Consider the following 19,956-nt stretch of genomic DNA (forward strand, 5'->3'; position numbering starts at 1 on the left):
ACCTCCGGTTCCATGTAAACGGCGATCAATGCATATAACACTATGTGCAGTGTGCGTGGTTTAAACTGAAGTGACGTCACACTTACGAACCCGATAGGCATCTACGACAGAGCAACAGAACATACCACAGGATTGCTCGTCCTCCGCTCGGGAGCAATCGTCAATGCCATCACAATGAAACCTCCGCGTCAGACACGCATTGCTGTTTGCACAGTATTCGTTGGGTGGGCAGGAGTACGCTTCTCCGAAAAGATGGAAAAGATTATACCAATTAGTATCACCGGTGCGTCATGGATAATTTCTAAAGACAAACATTGCAGTCATCTGAATGTGAATAAAACTTGATCGCAGGAAAATGACGAGAAAGTCGTCGTTAAAGCGTAGAGGCCGGTTCATACTTGGCGCTAAAGCGAACACGAACGCAAAGATTGTGACGTCAGATCAAATTGGCGCAGCGAATTCGGAAATGTTGGACACATTTCAACTCTGACGAATATTTCGCTGCAAATTTTCATGGACGTCCAAATTCTTTATGTTCTCGCATTCACCTGAAGTATGAACCAACTGGAACGAAGGTTTGCCATACCTCGTACTGCATACTGTACAGCATCATACTCAGCAGATGTTTTGAGTGAACAGAAACCTAGCCACTTGATTGAAAACTATTTTGGGTTTAAAACACTTATACCAGAGGTAACCCTTTAGAGTTTTAAACTCTTATCTTGAGTAGATGCCATGTTAGACGGTACGGAATGGGCATTGGTACATGATATTACATGGTCAGAGCCTCGTAAGAAACTGCTTGTGCCTGAGGTTTGGTACTTCTCGATAAAAAAGCAGACCTCTAGTGGAAGTCGCTGGCTAGTGGCTGCTACCATTTACCACTGAAATATGCGTTACTGCTAGCCGCAGCCAATTAATTCGGACGCAGCCGCACTTACGACAGTTGCGTTCGTCTGATTGGTCAGGACAATCGATCAAGGCGTCGCATCGTCCGCTGTGATCCACACAAATGTTTCGGTTTTCGCACAGGAACCGTCTTGTCGCGTTGCTGCACTCACTGATGAGGGATGCATCTGCAATATTAGAGCATTGAAATCATGAAGCAATGTTGATTTGGCAGACTGGGAAGAGCAGTGCCTACACAAGGAGTTACCAATTATTACGGATTTTCCCAGCGTTATTTCTAAAACTGATTATATTTATATATTAGTCATATGTATATTTGCTCATTAGAAAATGAGAGAGTGGCTGCAAGAACACAAGAACACGTGTGCTGCAATGAATGTCGAGAAAATCTTCATTTAAACATGCGTCTGTAACATGTTCCCATTGAGTTCATTAACGTGGTTAACGGGTGTGTATTTTGACTTGAAATAGGTGCCACTGAGCGAACGTACCCAGTTCAACCTAACCACTTGAAAAACCTCGGTTGGTTTTTCGGAGTTCGCATACAAGTTGAATGCATTACCGCCGAACGGAATGACCCAAGCCCTTGTCATTTCAAAATCGAACTTACTGCTAAGGACTTGCTCGAGTTCCAGCCAAAAGCGTCGGCCGGAAGGTGCAGAATCGTAGTCTGCCCAGCCATCCGAACCCGCCAACAGCTTAACGCCCACCACGTGACCAGTTGACATGACCATCTGAACTTTGACCTCCCGAAAATGCTTCAGGACGTAATCGGCGCTCGTGTTGGCCAAGGTGTGGAGGTTAGCAACTGTGAAACTATCTCGGTAGTGACTGATGTGTAGATCGTGAATGATGAGCTTGATCTTTGATCCTGGAGTGGCTGTTACTGTCCAATTACAGTGTATGGTTGTGTTGACGTCACTGGGATAATGTGGTGATTTCAGGTGGTAGGATCCCGTTGGTCCAAGAAATATTGACTCCGTCCCGCATACGTCTGTTGAAATAGAACAATGGTCGACAAATATTCAAAACAAATCTTTCATGGAAAAAATGAAAATTGACGTACATGGTTGTCACTTTTGATTTTAGCTGATAGGCAAATATAAACAATTTGTCCAAGTCATGAATACTTCGAGTAAACCTGTCGTTTTCCAGTGCAAGTCAATGCGAAAGGGAACTCCAATGGAATAAATGTGAGGGGGTCATTTGGTATTGCTACGGATAGCTGAGAACAGGAGCGTCCCTTAGCAGTAACAACAGTAGCGGATATGATTCTATCCAGTGGTCTACTGACAAACATACCTCGAGAAAAAGATGATACAGGTTATGAAACAGCTGGGAGGTGGATATCGTATATATGGAACAGCTGGGAGGTGGATATCGTGTTTATGGAATAGCTGGGAGGTGGATATCGTGTTTATGGAACAGCTGGAAGGTGGATATCGTGTTTATGAAACAGCTGGGAGGTGGATATCGTATTCATGGAACAGCTGGGAGGTGGATATCGTATTTTAATAGTCGCATCAACTGGTACTGTTTACAGTTTACTACTGTCATTTAGGTGTACTTGAACTCAATTGAGTACAACTTTCACTTCGACAATTTTGAAATAAAAATAGGGGAGACGGAAAAACAGAAGAAATTTTCCATTCACATTGACCATTGAAGACGTCAGCACTGACATCATAAACCCCAAGAAACAAGAAAGACTCTACTTGTGGCTTTTTGCTGTAGGCCCGTTTCGAAAAACGAGGACACGATGATCTCTTTGTCAGTCCCCAACACCTCCATTATGAAGCTCATGCAGAGCTAATAGCAAAATTGTGTACATGACGTTGAAGAACGTTAACTAACGATCTTGAAAAATTTTGGTCCGGAAATCACTTTACTTACTGAGGAAAATAATCGGGTAATTTTATTTTCATATACTTAAAAGATATTGTTGCTGCAGGGAAAACAAATGATCAATTTCGCCTGCGTACGCGAGTGGTAGAATTTATTCTTCAAAAATCTACACAATAAGCCTACACCAGTAACATTGGTCTGCGCAATACAACTCCATCATCCGATTAAGTTATTTTAGCTTGAGACATTAATAATTAACAATAAGGCAATTAAGCTGTTGCAGCACATAGCCAATGCTGCCAGTTTCTGTCTGTACAAACAATTTACGATTGGTGTGCCTAACAGATAAATGTGTGGCGACTGTATCAAAGAACATTCGAGATGTGTTGATTCCACCCTGCTTCCTTGAAAGGTGAACCGTCTACCAGCTGAAATAGTTCAATATTAGTGAGGCCAGACAATACCTAAAGAACTCCAGTTCTGAGCAAGAATATTGCGGCTGCCAAAGCGATAACGGGCAAACATTGTCTCCCAACTGCAAATCTTGTCTTCTCGGGTTTCATATCCTAGCCTTGTACAAAGTGCAGTTTCAGCCTTGTTTAGGTACAACTTCAACTCGTGCTAAATGCATTTCAAACAATATGAAATCGACAATTCCATGAGCAACCCAAGAAGTGCCAATTGCCCTGGGCGGAATCTCTTGTGCACTTCAAGCCGTCTGAAATAATATCTGACGACCTGGTCACCCCACTTGTTTATCAATTGGCCACAAAAGTTCAATTGAAACCGAATAACCTTTTTTGTGAATCTCCGTGGCGCTATTTGCGATATTGAAAGTCACAGAATTTTGAAAACTGACGTGAAATGAAGCCTAAATACGGAGAATGTAACATGAATTTCACTCAGTATCGTTCGCTGCAAATACATTTTTTGAAAAGAATTTTAGTTTTTTTCCCCCACAATTTTTAAACACTGGCTCTTTTCCTGGTGCTCGTAATGCCCTGACTAGGACTGTGATGTTACTTCAGGCACTCATTTTACCCTAAAGGGAACGTTCTGAGGATCTTGAGAACGTTCTGAGGATCTTGTAAACCCAAATGTGGCTCACAGTTGCAGTGCAAATGCCTGCCCTTAAGATGGAACTGACTCACAAGAAAAAAAATCAAAGCCTTGAGTTACTGTGTTCACTGGAAAGTAAAAACGGGTGGGTACTGCTCAACATGTGCGATTACGTTTGGTTTGGTTTAGTATATGAGTAAATAATACATTGAGCATAAAATATGCAAGGCTTCTCAGAAGCTGGAAATCAAATCATATACTGGGATTTCTCTAACCAATCGCAGAACATGTACAACAAGTAAACATAATATGTAAATGGTATGATCAAATTAGATTAAGTGGACAGCTACTGAAAAACGAATAGGAAAACGGCCCGGAGGCTTGCTATTCCTTCCAGTCGAAATGCACCTTTTCTCGATCTTTTTCCATTTTTCTATAAATAAACATAGCTTTGCAGATAGCAGTGCTTTGAGGAAAGCTTAGTTTTCTTATTTTCACTGACACCGGAGAGGAGTTTTAAGTGCATTTTTGTCTTAAAGCGACACATGCAGTTCTGATTTCAGTCCTAAAGAAAAATGTGTACTGACTGTACGTCCCGTCAGTGATTAGAACCCTCTGCGCATAACCAGCTGTAGGGAACTGCCCGTGAACATTAACATTTGCAACTCATACTAAAGTAAAAACCCACCCATCGTGTAAACGCTGTTTGTATAGCCATTTCCATTTTCAAACAAAGGCATATCCTATGGGAATTCGAATTAAAGGACGCATTTTGCAAAAGGGGAAAACTAAAGGAGACAGACCAAGACCGCAACAAAATATCAAACAAATAACTGGGATGCATGTGTTTTAAGGACGAATGGGGGTCACTAGGGTATGAAAAGGGGATATTAGGGAGAGGGTATTGAGGGAATTTTATCACTCAATATTTTGCCTATTGTAGTAAGATAATTATTGAAACGATTGGCTCAGTTGTATGGATCATCAATATTTTCACCGTCAATATCAGTACTGTGGATTTCAGGATAATTGCGTTATTAATTACTTTCAGTAAGTTTCGAATACTGGTTTTCACTTGTTGAAGCCGGTCAAATTACTATGTGCGTTTAATGGTACGAAGAGCATTAGTTAAGACGTTTTCATAACGAACATATTTTGCTCGATTGGAATCAGTACGACGTGACATATATCGACGGTAAAGCTTATGATAACGGATTTACATGAGCTTACAGTAACCGAAGGAAATTTGGGTGTTACCTCTCTTGACAAGGATGTCTCTTGTGAATCACACGTATACTTGTTGATAAGTGAATCTCAGACATCCGTAGAGTTATTGAAAGCAAGTGAGAGTTAACCAGTCACAAGAAGTCAGATCATTATTTAAATTATTCCTGTTTTCTTTCGTATATTTACGTGTATACATAGACCTGCATTGGAACGAGCCACAATTAAAGGGAATAATGTAAATATTGGAAAATGGTCAGAAATATCAGCGATTGGAACACGGGCATCTGGAGATTGTCAATAAGTGTAGCTGATGTATCAAGTGAGTCTTGTAGGTTTGTAAATAAGTAGCGCAAACTAAAATGAGTGAATTGTATCAAGAAATTCGTGGGACTGGTTGCTATCAATATTCATAAAGTTCACGTTGAAATCACCATATATCAATGAGAATTTACTTTCTTTTGTGACATCTTCCAGTATTGCCCGGTGGCTTGTTATGAATTGGTTAAAGTTGGTTAAACTCGGTGGTTTATAGACCATCACACCAACCAACAGATTTTTGCACTGACAAGGAGTGATGATTTCAGCAAAAAAATCATCACTCCTTTTCCTTATCAAGATCATCAAAGTGGAGACTTGACAACAGATACAATGCTACACTTCCTCCTTTCCTTCTGTGTTTTTAGTCTCCAAGTTATAACCGGAAATCCCGAGATTTGGGTTATGGTTGACATTTAGCCAAGTTTCACTCATACCGATTAGTTGAGTTGTGATTTAGTGGGTACAAACAAACTTTCAAGTTAGCAATATTTTTATTCAAACTTCTATCATTAACATGTAAAAAGGAAACTTTGTCGACGGCATCATACTTAAAAAGATCAACAAATTTTTCGTGGGAGTAATTTTCTGTAGAAATAAGTCGAAAAGTGTTTTCCGAGTCATCGATCTGCACATGAGTAGTTGATTCTTGTGGGTTAGACTTTGGCGAGTATCTGGGTTGGTTAGTAACCGGCAGGTATTTATCCATCCCGAGCTGAAGTGCACCCCCAATCGGCAAAAGAAAGACAGGTGGCCACAAGCGGGTTCTTGCACGCGTTTGCGTGTACGCAAAGACCTTACATGGCGGAATAAATTAGTTACGCGTACTCAGCGTGTTCCGCGTCAAACGCGCATTATTACTTGCGTGCCTCACGGCGCGCCCATGCGGTGAGCATCCCCCAAAACACGCCCTCTTTTGTGCCTCTCGGGGTGGATAGCGACATCGTTGATAACTTGAGAAAATTCATATGAGTCAAGGCCGGTACATGGGAATGCATCTGCAATGCAACATGGACAGAACCATGGATCGTCTTGATTTGGCAAATTGATATAATCAGCAAGTGTCAACTCTGCACAATTTAGATGAGTTGATTTGTTTTGCAAGAATCACAAAGAATAGCTTTCTGATTACTTCTTACCTGGTTACGACAGATTGGACAAGGGAATCTAGTTGGCATTATTTATAATGAACAAGCGAGACAACACAACCACTATACAGTTACAAAGCTGGACAAAATAAAAACAACACACGAAACAACCCAGCACGAACGAGGGAGGGTAACAGTTACATAAGTAGACAAGGTATATCAATTATGTTTCCAGTGAGAATAAGTAATACATTACACCAGGTAAATAGAAAGACACTGCATCCATATGCAATTAATGGTTAGGGTGCATATCTTTGTCCCTCAATGTACAGGTGCCCGTTCCGAAATGCCCGATTCTTTCCATCTTGATATGCCTTATGCACTACTTCCTTTAGGCTGCTCTGTTTTTTGCGAGGTGAGCAGCTGGAAGATCCTCGACCATAAAAATTCCACAGCTGGACAGGGCCGCTCTACATCTTATCAATATCGCTTGGCGCTCTTGGCGGTAGAGGGAATTTGGCGAGGATACCGCGGGTTTCCCCTTTGCTGGCCGTCCAGAGCGATGTGCGTTCTCGATTTCTGGTTCTAAGTTGCACTTGTCTTTCAGGATCAGTGCTTGATTTTGTCAAAGGGGTAATCAGGTGGTCCACTGGGGAGTTCTGCAATTCCTCCAAAGCGTAAGTTGTAACTGCTTGAATAGCGCTCAAGTCTGGTTGCAACTTCTTCAGATGAGTGAGTTTCTTTTGCTTTAATAATACAAGTCGCCCGGTGCCCCCCACCCGGACAGTATTAATACCATCTGCATCACTGAGCAGTTGAATGAAGATTGTGGCTGAAAGACTGGAGACTGGGCAACAAGAGGGCGTACATGGAACCCTCCCCAGGAGGAGAAGATAAAGAGGGAGAAGGAGTTCACGAAGGTTAACGCAGGTGTCCACTTCAAGAGTGAAATAAATCACTCACCAAACTAACACGATTTCGCTTTTAGTAATATCCATGTCTGAGATCATCACGCTTAGTTTTATTCGTTTGAAATGCGTACGCTTTCAAGAAATTACTCGTTGCACTTAAAATAAACAAATATGGTGCCGTGTGATGTTTATAACGACTGGCAAAAATAATAAATCAAGACGTCAAGGGGGACTTGACTGCGCATACTAAGCACTCGAAAAAGATAAATTAGCTGTGTCAAAAAAACCAGAGGTGTGCTTTGAAAATTGATGAATTCCGCGTAATTAAATTTAAAAAAGCACACTCATTCATGAGGCATGAACAAACCTCAAAACCGAACCCAAGAAGAGAGACTCTAGAAAAGGGCAAATTTCTTTCAGAATTTTGTCATTAACATAACAGAAAATATAGGACAGTAACAAAGTATTAGATTGGACTTTCAACACGTGCACGGCTTTACTAGCAGGGTCGTAGTTTGCATCAATTTGTCAGTCCCCATCGAAGCATTTCCATCGTCCTCTAAATAGGTTTTTGCACTGAAAGCCATTAAGTTCCAGCTCAGGGCTTACCAAAGACAGCAGCAGTTCCTTCTCGTTACAGGTGACATTCGGGAATGATAATGGTTATGCAAAGTATCGGCCTCGACTCGAAAATATGAGACCATTAGCGGTGCCATTTGCAGGCGAGGAATTTCCCAACGGCTCTCAGCTGTGGCCGCAGCCACTGATCCGCGAGCATAGTCGAAGCGACACTTCTCCCGTCACGAGCTGCTCTCACCCTACGCAGCCGTCAACAAGCTTTAGCGTGTGCTACCCTTAAATCATCTCCATGGGGCGGCATGACTGCATAATCGCGTGTAGTCACATTGCGCTAGAATGATACTCGCTCCCTGCTGCCGTGACCCAGATTGTCCGGCATTAACAGACTTCGCTGCAGTTGAGCAAATGCACCCACCAAGAGATACCCTGGTTACCTCACGAATTCCTTCTTTTATGACAAAATATTTTCAGTGGTAATGAAGAAGGTGGCATCTTGCTCCAATTTGAGAACGAATTATGTTACTGAAAAACAAACGAAGCGCCCGTCAGGCCCGCATTCTTTACCAAGTGCAAATATCCATGGTTCATGCTGTGGCTACTCCTGTGAGTGGTCGGTTGGTTGAACCGTGTCAAATAGAACTGGGATGAAGAGTGAAACGAGTAACAAGTCTGCCCGAAGCAAACCCCAAACCGAAAATGTGATAATGAGAGGTGCATTCTGCGCCAGCAAAACGGAATCTGCCCCCCCACTGACTTTTTTTCCGATATCACCCAGTGCAATTTTTTTCAGGAGTTGAAGCTTTAGGAATTTCTAGAGTCATTTTAACACCGATTTAGCAAAAATCAAGCCTATCGTTCTTGCGCAGCACGTATTTTTCAGGGACAGGTATTTTCCGAGATGGACATGCAACGGAGAGAAACCCCCTCGCCTTTGTTTTGGCCATTGTTTTATTGGAATCTCGGGAATTCTTTTCAGACATAAAAGGAGGTGTTTACCGTTATAATAGTCTAGAGTGTGTATAGGAACATGTGGGGGGACCCCTTTGTCTCATTTCTATCAGGGTATATGTAACGATAAGGAGTGTTTTGACACGCATACCAAGTTTAAAAAAATTCGAGTGTGGCACAGCCAAGTTCTTGGAGGGGATCCAGCTCCGGCTGTGAGATCAGGGGCGGATCCAGGATTTTCCCAAGGGGGGGGGGCTGTGATTCCGGATTTTCCAATTGGGGGGCGTGAACGAAAGCAGCAATGGTAAAATGCCTGCGAGCGCGTAGCGCGAAGCCCTTACGGCGCGGGGTCCAGGCCCGTTTGGGATTCTAGCCGCTCTGTGGTACAATTTCAGGCAGTTTGACCCCTCTTTTTTCTTTTCCATCCCTTCCTTCTACTATATTTATTTATTTTGTCGGTGAAAAAAGGGGGGACGTGTGCCCCCAAGCCCATCTGGATCCGCCCCTGGAGATGGACCAACATAACCTGACTCTTTTAGGATTAAGTGCTACTTAGAAATGGACAGCTATTCCGGATAGAAATTAATTGCTTTTTCGTGTTTGCTGCCTTGAAGTTCAAAAATAAACTTTGAATGTGTATCAGAATTTCAGAAAAATGATGGAGCTTAAATTCTTACACCAAAACCAATAGACTATGTTCCAGTCGAACGGGAAATTTATAGTAATTTACTTTTAACTGATTACCAGATTAGTGTTATTATTTAATTAGCAGAACGACGTTCATTTAATTATTAGAAGTTTAATCAGAGTTATTAATTATTTCACAGAAGGCGAAACAAGGCTTTGTGCATTTGAAGAAAACCACTTCAGTAGTTGCTTGGATTTTAATTCGAGTTGATGATGAACAGTACAAGCAAATCAACATTTTCCATCTCGACATGACTTGCATATGACATAAATGTCACTTACACATTATTGCGCATTTGCTACTGCAGTTTTGTATCGCCCGTAGCCTTTTAAAGGTCACGGCCAATCGCTGTGACGACGAAACGATCAATTCTGGCAATTTCATTAATTTTTCACTTCAAACTCCGTGAAAAGGCCGACGAAAAATGTTTTTTCATTAAATTTTAAAATGCAGTCCTTCTACACATCACGGGAAATGAAGGCAGCGCAGCTTCACGTATGCAGCAATGCCTCCAGACTATTGTTTGCGAGAGCAAGAAGAGTGGATGAATATATTAGTGTTAGTAACAGTGGGCCCTTGGGAAGATACGCTGGAACTAGCCAAGAATGTTTTGTGAGGTCACATATGCACGATGGTGTATACGTTTAAATCTTAATCCTTAGTTTCAGAAAGACAACATCAACGACAACGGATGCAAACGATTGAAGGTCATCTATGAATGATAACGGTGCTTCAATCAATGGAATTGCAATAAAGTGTGTTATGTACACGTGTTTTCACGAGCCGCACTCTGAAATGATTACCCAAAATGCAAATACTCATGGTTGTCGAAATGACAGCGTGATCAATTACACTGCCGAAGGGAAATGGCTATATCCCCTTCCTGTGTGTCTAAGAGGTGTTCCTCGTGCACATAGAGTAAGTAAAATACATCACTGAAAACTTAGAGCTTATGTTTTGATTTGAAGTCAACAGTTTCTTGCAGGGTACAGAGGCCAACTTCTTGGGTTGTGGTCCTTTCGCAATGTCGAGAATTTTGCCCCAGTCCAAGACACACCTCTAGCCGACATGGTGGTAATGCGTTTTCACAGTTTGTCGAACTCCTTACACGGGGTAAGGTAGTTGTAAGATATTTTGCTTGATTGTTTTAGCTTGATTTCTTAAGGAAAAGACCAAAGAAACTGAGAGGAAAGGCAAACTAAAAAGAAAGTAAAGAGGTTGCCTGTATGTTCTCTGAGCTTCGGCTTATACCAGTGCATGGCTGTTCATTGCCGTGTTGCCGACACAAGATGGATCATCCTAACATGCTGGCTTGTTGACCACTGCTAATGACAACATCTGTGAGCACAGAATCCCCACATCAAAAAGAGACAAAAACTTATGATTGCTTCAAATGCAAACTGCGTAGTAAATTGCTGCTAGAGCAGGCAAAATGACCTTCTCACTGAGATTACTTTTTTCCGAACAAAAGGCCAACGCATTATTCAAAGGTCGGCAATGACTCTAGCTAAAAGGCAGCGGAAACCATTAGGAACAGGACCTCCGCTCCGGAGCAGCGCATAACATGTAAATAGACCTTCGCTGTCTGCCCAGATTCATGTTTCATATCACTCCCTTTTTATCTGTTCAATTTTTTCCCACCTTTTTCCGATCTCCCACTTTAGATTATAACGCACCGGCCACCTATCGAAAGACGCATTTCATGGGCAAAATGGCGTGCGCTAGCATATCTGCTTTGGCTGTTCCGAATAAAAGCAACATGCCTTTGTGGCCAAACAGATTATTAACAACTGACTGACTCTATTTTGTACGGCAAATGCATATTTGAGGCAATCAGTCGAAGTAGACGCTACTACGTTCTACCACTCATTACTTTATTTTTTTCCTGTTTTCAAATTAAAGCACCAAAAAGGGATAGGGCATACTTGAACATCAACTAAACATAAAGACAACTATATGTAGAGAAACCGTCATTAGTGATCCAAAAGCACGGGGAAATGAAAAGCTGACGTCATTGATTGCATTAGGACCTATGACAGAAATGAGGTCCAGTGAGCATACGGAGAGCTATACAAACAGTCGGCTCCATGAAAGAGCAATTGGGTCATTCTATAAATTCGGGGTCCAAAAGTGTGACACTTTTGTGTCTCTGATACAACTCACCTGTGTAATTTCACATGGAAAAACAAGGAAATTGATTTCAAACTATTTCTTTTTGTTTTGCAGGTAATTTGCATTAATTTATCACTCGTGGAAATCAGAGAATTGTTTTCAACTTACAACATCATATCTCAGATATTGATGTGACAGGGTCAGGAAAAAAATGGACCCTTCATTATTTTATAGAATGATCCGATTGGCATTTCATCGAAGTTGTAAGATGGTGATTGGTAGGGAATTGATAGAGGTGGGTTGGAAATTATGACTTATAATCATGCGCTGTTTAGATTTATCGCAGGCACGGGATTGGTAGAGAAGCACGCACTAGTCTGAGGCATGAAAGATCCCCTATACCGCCCCGCGCAGAAGCGCCCCCTCATCGGTGGAAAAGAGCCATTTGGGTCGGTAGTGTTCATCTCGTTGGTAGAGACTGAAGTGCTTGCTTTTCATAGTCGTCCGTGAACCAGCGATGCGCAGTTACTGCCAAAGGAGCCTCCGTTGCTAAGAAAATTGCTTCCTCTCTTGGTATAGCTCGGATCCCATATCCCCCTGAGGGGTCAAATCCTTAGGATGTGACACTGAACCGTTCGTCCTGTGTGTTGGATCAGGGCATGTTAACAAACTGAGGCTTCGACGTTGGTTTCAAAACTTAACCGTGCCCAATAGCACGATGCTCTCATTAAGCTGACCCTTCTATCAAAGTGACGGATATCATTGACCTGCCAAACGGCACAAGCCACGTTTTCTTCAGATAACGGTCGTCTTGGGAGATATCATGCCCCTCTAAGTCAATAGTTCAGTTGATCCAACGCACCATTCAATAGGCAGAATGTTTTTGGACATCTATATAAACAGAGACCAAAATGACATAGCAAAAAGTTTGAAAGTTCATCAACCTTGTGAAAATTGGTATACCACTTCAGAAGACCTCAAAAGCATTTAATACAGACATTTCAAACCTCGCAAAGAAAGTGGAGGTAGGCTAATCAAAACTACTTCAACTTCTATTGAAGAAGTTCCAAATGCTGTGCGAAGTTTTCATTTCATTGGGTATTTCTTAATAAGACTGTGGGTTGACATTATCAGCTCCATTCAGATATTTCTAAAGGGTTGGTACACGCCATATAATTGCGCAGGTGACAGTGCAGAGATTTCTACTTGTGATTGCTTCGTGTAAGAGATAACTTCCGTAGATCTGAACAGGACATTTCTCAACCGTAGGCTACTAGCAGGTGCAAATCAAGTGCTGAACCTTACATGAGGAAAGGGGGTAACGAATATTGTACGATAAGGAGCTGCACATTGCACTGACAGTGCGAAGTGACATAGGACATCAGCGGCAACTTGGCCAAGTTAATCCGTGTACCAGGCCTAGATTTCGAAACAATTACTGTTTCACCAATGCAGTTATAATGACTATAATATAATCCTAGTCTTTCATGAAGTCTGAACAGAACACTGTCCCCGTTCTCTCTCTTAGGCCTACAGTGAATTGATTTTGTTTTCACATTATGACACATTCGAAGTAAAACTTCAGAAAACTCGAAGCGCAGCATAATAGTGTGGGCCAATGAAACTGACAAAGACGACTGATATAAGCCTAGTGTATTTGTGCAGTGGCTGGTTGCTTGTATAACTCTCTGTGACAACTGACAGGCGGAATAATCACTCCACTGCGTAAATAAATTGAAGAATTTCAAGCATCAATATCGCTGATACAGAAAATAAACACGTCTCCGTGTTTACTTGAGGCAAGAGTGGAGGTGTCGATGGAGCAACGGTTCTTGTCAAAGAGTGCGACTTACAACACACTGCGATGCGTATGTGCTAATCTGGGCACATGACCAACCTATACAAAGATAGGTTTACGTGACACCGGGGCATGCTTTGGCACAACTTGACAGCTATTGCTCGGCAAAAATTAACCCTCAGGATCCGCCCGTATCCTTTGAAATTTGTGCTTAACTGCCAATTTTTGGAAAATGGCAAACGGCAGATCCAAATTGGACGATTGATTGTTTCGTGCGTAAACACGCATGCAACATGTTAACTACGGTGCACCCGCGGCGGAATTTTTGGTGCTCCGATTGTTGCAAGTACATAAAGCTTTGCATGGATAAGTCTCCATAGTGATTAGCATGAAGAGTAAGTAAAAAAAATATCGATATTATCGGGCCAACCTTTGGGAAGTTGGCAAAGCTCACGTTTGACAGACAAACTGTAAGAAGTGGCCAGGGCAGTCTGTTATTGCATTGACACCATTCACAAGTGACAACAATGTCAAACGTTCCACTACTGCCGCATAGTTAAACTGTTACCGAGTTCTTAACTCCTTACAGAGTTACTCTTCTAGTGGCATTTTTGCGTGTCTGGTTCAGCAAGAATGACAATCAGTATCGTTCGCGTGGTAACTGATTCATCCGTTGTCAAAAACGGGACGTGGCGTTTTCAAGGTTTGTGATTCATCGCAGAGACGCAGGCAGCCAGCAATCGACGTCATTAAACATGAGCCCCTTTCTGTATAGAATGCTCGGGGCAACGCCATGACACTGAGCGTCTCCGTCATGCAGTTATGCCCTCAACAAATGAGCGAATGTATTGGCAACTGGATTCGATGGAAGGGATTCTGTGATTGTCTGTCGTATTCAGTGACTCACAGTTGTTAATCAGGTGCTGGCAGGCATGGACAAGGGCCTCCACATATCAGAACTGAATTCATTAGAAAATACAAAAACACTGCAAATGCCTGAGGTTTGGGGATATTGGAATGCGGTAACAACAAGCAGAATAGGAAGGTAATATGCATACAAATTCAAACTGAAGGGTTTGCATGGCTGCCATCTTGCTGGCCAACGCTTTTGTCCCACGGGGTATGCAAAATGGAGGTTTCCCTTTGGAACAAAAGAAAAGCCTTCGCAAATGGTTACCCGAGCAAAGTCTCTACACTAACATGTTTTATGTTACACAGTAAATGTCCCTTTAAACTACAGGTTTGTAAGTCCATTTTAGACATCCATTGTAAAGGATTTTCTGTATCGACCTCCCCGTAGTGTCAAATGGAAGGGGTGGCTCTTTAAAGATACCACAATCTTTTCTTCTGTGGTGAAGTCTCAATACTCTTTCCCACAATGTTGTCTGGACTATTAACCCCGAGCTGGACCGAGAGAGGGCGCAATTTTTTTCCAGCAAAACAGGCTACTTTGGTCGGAACTTCACTTCACTGGTTCACCAACGACTACGAGACGCACGCGCTTGCGCTACCAACAAAACGAACACCACCGACTAGCATGGCTCTTTTCAACTGATAGAGAGGCGCTTCTCAAGGCAGGTCACTACTGTGTGCCTCTGGTTACCAGTGTGTTGTCAAACCTCAGGGAATGAATATAACTGTTTCGTGTGTGAACCATCTTTTAAAGAAGACTGTTTTCAGTTACCAGGAATGACTTGCTTTAATTTGCTGGGCTACATGATCTGGGTCACACCTGTTTTTGTAATCAAATGGGTATACTTCTCCTTACAAAAACCTCCCTTTAAACATTTGAATCAAGAGGACTGAGACTCGAACCTAAGGCAAATTCGAAAGTTTGCCTATTCTTTCGCAGCCAATTTCTTCATTACTGAAGCTTGAAGAAGCAAAATACGTTGATGCATTGCTTGAGAGTTCTACCTTAAACGTCTGGTATCAAACTTGTAACATGCAAGTTTGCATCTCAGTGGAGTCACAAACTTAAAGAAGTTTTAAATGCTAAAGCAGGCTAAACGTGGTGTAATTCTCGTATTTTAAAAAAAAGAAATCACGACGATGCAGATTTATTAATCATGTTAAAGTCTTATCTCTTAGCTGTTCAATGTAACTGTCAACGTCTCTTAGAAATAAAATGAAAGATGAAAACCCCATTTGAAATGAAGACAGTGAATGTGAACCCAAAATACTTCCTGAACGATTATCTCATTGGGATCTTGAAAGCTACATATAACGATTTGTATGAAACCTCAAATGGATCGCACAGCAACAAGATGCTTTTTCAAGCGGAAGAGGACCCACAAAGTAGAAGTCTAGAGCGAGTGAACTTTGCTAGATGTCTGACTTGATAACAGTGCTGACCTCGAATGAAGGATATAGCGAGCTTAACAAACCGCCCAAAGTCTAGCTCGACTTTTTTCGCAGCCAGTAAGGGTTTGGATGTTATCCAAATTGCAAACGTTTCTGCATGAGCTGGTTTCATTACGCCGACAATCTACGTACGTGGGCAGAGGACCGTGGACAATAAAGGGCATGCTGTACAACCTACCGGTACTTGGGGGTTATCTGTGCAGCTTCGAACTTCCAGTGATTGCTATCACGCCTTTATGTACTTGAAGCGAGTGCCAGGTAATAGCCGTACTGTGATAAGCTCAATTGGTTCCCTCTGAGCTATTTTCTCGGACCGACAAGTTTCAACGTTGCCTGACCTTCAGATGATAGGTTTTACAATTAGAGTTCACGGTACTCTCGAGTCCCAAGACAAGTTATTCGGTTGGGGTTCGTGAGAGACATTGAGGCGTTGCCACATCCAACAGTACCAAGGGTTGAACGAAATGTTGTTACCAAAGCGGAATACGCACCTGTTGTTTTGAGTTTCAGGCCAGAGATAACATCATTAGATTTTGTGCCAAGGGACATGAGGTAAATTTGACGCTCAGGGTGGAGTTTTCAAGTGCATGCTTTTGGCTACGCGTTATTTCCCACCCATTTCCCTTTGCAGTGGACCAGTTCGATTACTTGAAAAACAGTTTGGCTGATGGCAATCATTAGGTAATTTGATAATTAAGAAAAGGCATCAAAACTGAAGAAGTTATAACAATTTCGTTGGGCTGAACTTATGTAGTACGTTTGTTGATTGGCATTTAAATAACTTCATTTGACTGATTTTGGCTTTCATTTGAAAGTGAACGTTGGTATGCCGGGGGAAAGAGCAAAATTAATCGTAAATGAGGTTTCTTGCATTTTTTGTTAGACAGGTCAGCCGAAACATAAACGGAAACAACTCGCATGTTTTGCACACGCGCATGCAGAAACAACTGGAAAACCGCTCTGTCCAACGAGATACGAACATTATACGCGATGTCAGTGCGCAATTAAAGTAGGTATTTGAGCCTCTCACAGCCAGAATTTCCGTTTACCAACCCCTGCAGTCTTTTGTATCCAGTGGCAACTGGAAGCATATTTCGAGAAATGGTTACTGCAATGTACAGTACTGGTAGCAAAATATGGCCGCTGCTGGGAAAATAAAGAAGAGGAAGGCTTATTGGTAATCAGGTGCAACTTGATCTAGTTCCACTATGATGGAAGATGTATAGGATGACATGGACCATGCTGACGAATTACTTTCGGATCAAAGGATTTTTTGGAAGAAAGCAAATACACATTGTTCGCTAGATTAATAAATACGTTTGTTGGTGTTATCACTATCATTTGTCAGGACTGACGCTTCACCCTTCGGTTTTGATGGCGCTAATGACGCATACATGTATCAATCTCTCCCAGGAAATCTTCTGACACGTGGAACAAATCCAAAACGGGAATAACATCTAGTGTTTGGGTAAGAAAATGTCACTGGGGGGATTTGGGTCCGTTTGGATAAGTCAGTGATCGGTTGCGACTGTTCTCCTGTAAAGAAATAGTTTGCCCAAAGAGAAAATGTTTTTGGTGTTTGTCTATGAATGGCTTCAACCTTTCTTTGTGACCTGCTTTTAACGCTTTCAGGATTTTATGTTCAACGGTAGAAAGTCAACGAAGTAACTGAATCCATATGGTGCTTGGGGGCGTATGTCAATGTACGCTCCATTCTGAGCAAAAGATGTAACGCGCTGTCCCATGATTGCTACCCAACATATACAAATACTCTAAAAAGGAAATTACAGAAAGTAAACTGCACGTTCGATGTCTTAGTAAACACTGATTTTACTTCCACTTTTATGTCCACTTGAGTTGAAGGACCAATTTGCTCAAACATATCACGGGAGCCGATACTTGAGCTCCAAGTGATGGTCTGTTGAAATAATTGGGGCGTGACACTTCGTGTTAGGTTTGGTTTGGGTTGCAGTCTTGTGTGCACGTTGAAACTTTCTTGGGAAATATATTTTGGGAGAAACCGGTATCGTGGTTTTTGTGGTCGTCAGCTGTAACAGGTTCCAGTATAGTCGGAGCATAGCGGGCTTCACGACGAGATGGCACCCGGAACGTTTTAATTAACAAAACATTGGTCGTCAATAGATATTGCCTGACAGATTAAAGTAGCCACGAGGCAGTCATTTTTGTGGTTGTAATGGTCTAGTAAATGAATTTGAATCAACTGGATAAATGGCCCGGCAGGAGGTGATTAAAACTATTGAACCCGAGAGTGCAACGCATTGCGTTTCCCTATGTTCTGATGAACTATCTCTAAGAACAAACGCTTACTAACTAGGAATGCTATCGAACAAAAGGCTTACCAAGGAGGACAGACAAAAATGCTTTCCACTCTGCGTCTCTTACCTCTTCAAAAGCCACACAAGCCCACACCGTGTCTACGAAAATAACTACGATTCCAGAATTCTGACTTCATGTACCTCCAAATGATCGATATTTGCGGCTGTTTCATTAAGCAAGTCCTAGGGCCCGACAAATTTTCTTGAGATGGATAAGATTTGGCCCTATCCGGTCTGGATCAATTCCTACGCTATATGTTGGTTACACGCAAACGCTCTGTATGTACATGTGCAACGTAGTTCCCGCATAGTGTATACAGCCGTCTTCAGACATCCACAGGAAATAGCTTGAAATAAAGTGCCACCCTAAATTACAATGAATTGTATGCTACACATACACCCGTAAATTGAGTTTGACATGTTTGCAAATGTTTGCATCTCACCGTATGCTGAACAAACCCTTTGCGTTGCTTTGGGAATTGATACTTCACAGTACTTGTTTTGTCTTTGGAAACCATCATAAGCTTGGGGGATGAAAAGCTAGATTTGATTTCGTAATGACTAATTCAAATTTCAGGAACTGGGAAATAAACTGTCAAGTTGGAAAATAAAATTTAAAACCAAACTGTAATATCACCGTCTTTATCGACAGTCATGCAGTATTGGGTGGCTTTAGTAAAGATATTTATATCATAATTATATTTTGGTGACTTATTGGGCGGTCTAAAGTACAATTAAATATCTACTTTCGGAAGGGATTACACCAACTTTTATGTGGTTATCTTATAGCAGTTGATATTGTATTTAGCAATCACATGGTATTCTGAAGCCAGAGAATTTTACTTTACCGGGACGTCTTTTAACAGCAGAGTGAAAAAGATCAAATTATCTTCATATGGTTAAACGTCTTGCTCTCTGGCCTCCAAGGCATAACAACAAAGTGAAAAATTCCACCGTCCATGCAAACCCAAAAGCAAAAAGAAAGATGCCTTTGACTCACCGTTCTCGGCAGAGGCTTGCCCGGACGTTGCAATGGATAGGAGTACAAGCGCCGTCCCATAGCAGGCGGCCAGTCCGCTCCGCTCCGCTGCATACATGGTTGTGATTAAGCCCAGACGGATCTGTGGAATATACAGTGTGCATACTAGAGACGTGAATATAAGACAGTCATGCGCAGATACTTTGCATTCGTGTGAACTCTGCGCAGAGTGATTAAAATAACTGGAAAATGGCAGGTACCTACACCCCAAGCTGTAATATTGTTTGTATACCAGCATTATTCTTTATATGCATTATCTTTGCTAAATTACACCCATCATGCATCGAGTAAACAACGGGAAAAATCCGAAATTTGTTTCTAGTATCGAGAGAACGCAGGCAGGCTCTCTGTTCCGAGGAGCAGTGCATGCTTTGAGGAAGTATTATATAATTTGCAGAGTCCTAAAAAAATTTGCTTACATTTTGCTGCCTTTTCGTGTTCCTTTCCCTTCCATTTAATGTTCCTTCATACAACATAATTGTACGTGGTGCAATCTAATACCTAGAGGGGGAGTGCAATGTAGCTGCTGGCGCGTTCAGCTCACTAACATTTACCAGAGTAAAACAATAAAATTAAACAAGTTAGGCATTCCAACAGCGCATGCCCACACTGAAGTGCGTCCGAGGCCATTCGGAAATAAGAGGGACTAAATCTGAAGTTACGAACTCCAAATTTCCATGCGGAAGCAACACATTCCTCCTGTCATTTAATCAAGTATCTGCAGCGAATGTAACTTTT

At 41.9% G+C, this 19,956-nt stretch overlaps 1 protein-coding gene across 5 annotated transcripts in view; it reads right to left on the reverse strand.

Annotated features, from left to right (window-relative positions):
- The window catches only part of LOC110984014 (uncharacterized), a 90,926-nt gene that overhangs the window by 11,598 nt on the left and 59,372 nt on the right, over nucleotides 1-19,956 (reverse strand). For 4 of the 5 annotated variants that reach the window (XM_022243795.2, XM_087131266.1, XM_087131267.1 and 1 more), the window contains 4 exons: nucleotides 19,180-19,300; nucleotides 1,520-1,903; nucleotides 942-1,076; nucleotides 126-242 (listed from right to left, as the gene is read on the reverse strand). In XM_022243795.2, the coding sequence (XP_022099487.2) occupies nucleotides 126-242; nucleotides 942-1,076; nucleotides 1,520-1,903; nucleotides 19,180-19,276 (733 nt within the window). In that variant the 5' untranslated portion in view covers nucleotides 19,277-19,300. The remainder of the gene's footprint in view (nucleotides 1-125; nucleotides 243-941; nucleotides 1,077-1,519; nucleotides 1,904-19,179; nucleotides 19,301-19,956) is intronic. The other variant, XM_022243796.2, reaches the window with a different exon arrangement.

This window comes from Acanthaster planci, linkage group LG21 (assembly GCF_054643075.1).
Source record: "Acanthaster planci isolate LZ-2023a linkage group LG21, COTS_SCS, whole genome shotgun sequence".
In the NCBI taxonomy this organism is placed as follows: domain Eukaryota; kingdom Metazoa; phylum Echinodermata; class Asteroidea; order Valvatida; family Acanthasteridae; genus Acanthaster; species Acanthaster planci.